This window comes from Centroberyx gerrardi, chromosome 7, assembly GCF_048128805.1.
Source record: "Centroberyx gerrardi isolate f3 chromosome 7, fCenGer3.hap1.cur.20231027, whole genome shotgun sequence".
Classification (NCBI taxonomy): domain Eukaryota; kingdom Metazoa; phylum Chordata; class Actinopteri; order Beryciformes; family Berycidae; genus Centroberyx; species Centroberyx gerrardi.
The window spans coordinates 10,051,457-10,054,365 of record NC_136003.1 but is presented as its reverse complement, the minus strand read 5'-3'; the positions used below and the strand labels follow the sequence as shown (position 1 = coordinate 10,054,365).

At 44.2% G+C, this 2,909-nt stretch overlaps 1 protein-coding gene across 1 annotated transcript in view; it reads left to right on the top strand.

Annotated features, from left to right (window-relative positions):
• The first annotated feature begins 809 nt into the window (after positions 1 to 809).
• The window catches only part of slc29a4a (solute carrier family 29 member 4a), a 13,816-nt gene continuing 11,716 nt past the window's right edge, over positions 810 to 2,909 (top strand). Inside the window, exon 1 of the mRNA XM_071906399.2 lies at positions 810 to 1,044. Within this exon, the coding sequence (XP_071762500.1) occupies positions 810 to 1,044 (235 nt within the window). The remainder of the gene's footprint in view (positions 1,045 to 2,909) is intronic.

Genomic DNA, 2,909 nt, shown 5'->3' with positions numbered 1-2,909 from the left:
AAAGGCGGCCTTCTGCAGCCGCCAGTATCTCTTTTTTAAATTGGTTTCCCTTACATTTCCCCTCAATTCAAATAGTTTATTAAGGGGGTTCATTTCACCTGACAGGCCATCCTTCATCATCTCCCCTATTCTATTCTATTCTATTCTATTCTAGTCTTCATCCCCTTCAGAGTAAATCCTACCCAAATACATAATATGGTACGCTACATACATACATGTAATAATAATAAATACAAAGAGTACTACCCATCACCTGTATAGGAGTCTATGGCATTATTGGTATTATAGTATTGCTCCTCTCCTCTCCTCCTCATCGTTGTCCTTTGATCTCCATCCTCCTACAGCACCGTATTGCAGTGGCGGTTCATTCAATGCAGAGTCGCACGTTCGCTCACGTTTGCCTCACCTTCTCTGTCACTCAGTCATGCATCCTTTGTCACTCTGTTCCTCACTCAATATGCCTCTCACACACACACGCATAACGCATACAAATGTATTGACACACACACACACCAAAATACCACTGTTTGTAACCTTGACTCTTGTCGACTCGCTCTCAGTAAGGCGACTGATTGTTTTTTTCCAGCTCTGCCTTTTCTTTCACACTTTTAATTCTTGTTGTTTCTGCTGTGTTTCTCCCTCCAGACGCTCCATCATCTGAAGGCCTCCTGCCTCTCTTCTCCACCAGCTGCCTCAGCAGGGCGTGTCCAGGAGACTCTGTTTAGCATGCATGCTCCCGAGTGTGTATAACTCATAGAAACAAGAGGAGTGTTTAGTGTGAGTTTAAGTGTGTGTGTGTGTAGACAGCGATGGGCTCGGTGGGAGCGGAACGCCGGAGGCCCGTGCCGGCCCAGGTGCCCGAGGACAGGGATGCGTGGAGGGACGGAGGGAGAGCCGGGTGGAGGGAGGCGGGGAGGGAGGGGTGGAGGGAGGGGAGGGAGAGCAGCGTGGTGCAGAGCTACAGCTTCGACTCCTACCAGCTGGAGGAGGAGGAGATCGGTAAAGACGCCCCCGAGCGAGGAGTGCTGGCTCTGTCCGAGCCCGGTGAGTGAGTCTCTGTCTCCCTGTGTATGTGTGTGTGTGTGTGTGTGTGTGTGTGTGTTTGGTTTGGTGGTGAGAAAGAAAGAAAGGGAATATCTATCCATTTGTTATATCTATGTATCTGCAGTATCGCTACAGATAGAGTTTCTGTGAATTTGTGTGTGTGTCTCTACTGTGTGTGTGTGGGAGAGAACAAACACACACAGAGAGAGAAACATGGAAGTGTGTGTAAAACATACTGTAGGTGGTAATCATGTTAACAGGAAATTACTGGTGTTGCCTGGTTACTCAGGTCGCACAAAGGCCAAGCTAATCACATCTGCTGCGACCATGGACGCAACAGCAAGGCCCAAGAAAGCCTCTCTCTGCTCCCTCTCTCTCTCTCTGTCTGTTTCTGCCTTCTCCTCCTCCTCCTCTTCGTGTCTCTGTTTCTCCCACTCTGTCTTCCTCCCCGTGTTTCTCTGGAGCCGTCAGTCTCCATAGCTCAGTGTACAGGCAACAGAATAGAAAGCATACATGAACTCCGCAGAGAGATTTTTTTTCCTAAAAAAAAAAAAAGCATGCATGTCAAAAGGTAGATGGAAAAGACAGCATTCGTCCTAGCATGTCATTACAGTCCTGCACCTATACACTACAGTCTGGGTTTCCACTGTGGTTCATCACACAGCCATTGGTGCTGTATCTTGTATTTCTGGGACCATTTTGCTGTTTGGTGGCGTATTAGTCTTATGTCCGTGGATAACTGGCCAAACAATCAAAACATCAACAGTAAACGTCAGGTTTTGGTGTCAGTCCCTCAGAGTCAAAGAGAAATAGCTTCTTTCTAGAGCTGCCATTTTGCACCGACATTCAACAATCATACAGGGAGAAATCCATCATAGAAGAGGAGAGAGACCAAGTAGCCTCAATAGACCAGAATGCAACGCAGCTACAAGACTTACAAGAGTTTTTAGTAAGGGGCACCGTTGAGATCATAGACACAGACACCCATAGACACCCACAGCTGAATCTGCCCATTGAAAGCAACAAGTTCAGGCATGTCCTCTGAAGGTTGTCAAAATGCATTCTGGGAAATGTAGGAAATCACTAACGAAAGTAGAAGTAGACGAGGCAGGTTGATGGAAAGTGGGTTCACCAAAAAAGTAAATTACAACACTTGCACTGAACATCACAGATGGATGATATCTAACAAGAAGAATATCTGAATTTTCCATGACTCAGCTAACATCAGCATCTCATCAGAAGAGGCACTACTGTGAATATGTTGGATACATTCTATGAATATATGAAGACATTTCCTAACCCTAAACTTAAAGTGGCAATCCGTGATATATTTTCTTTGTCTGTTCAGCCATGGTGGCTTTCGCTGCTCATGCTAACTACCCAGATCTTCCTCTATTTATTCTAAACAAACTGCTGTTGCTGCTGCCAGAAACATAAAACACATGATTTCCCGGGAAAGACCTGCCAGACACAATGTTTAGTACAGCAAATGTAAATGTTTCATGAATTGGGTTGAATCACTCCTGTGTCATATTAATTGGCAAAGAGATTAGCCAAACAACATTTATTTATAAGAAAATGTAGCAGATTATTACTTTAAAGAGTTGGGTGCAGGTTAACAAAATAAATAATTCATCACCACATTTGCTATGGTAATAATTGATATGAAACGTTCAATAGTGAAACAACTGACCCAAAGTTTTTTTTTCCCTCTAGCGGCCTGTAAAATCAAAATGTTCAGAAATCTATTGAAGCTTTTAATAGAAGGATCATGGGATTAGGAAAGAGTTATGAATGCTTATGAGAAGAAGAACCTGCAAGTCACACTTAACCCTGACACTAAAGTCAGTTACAGAACAAAAGTC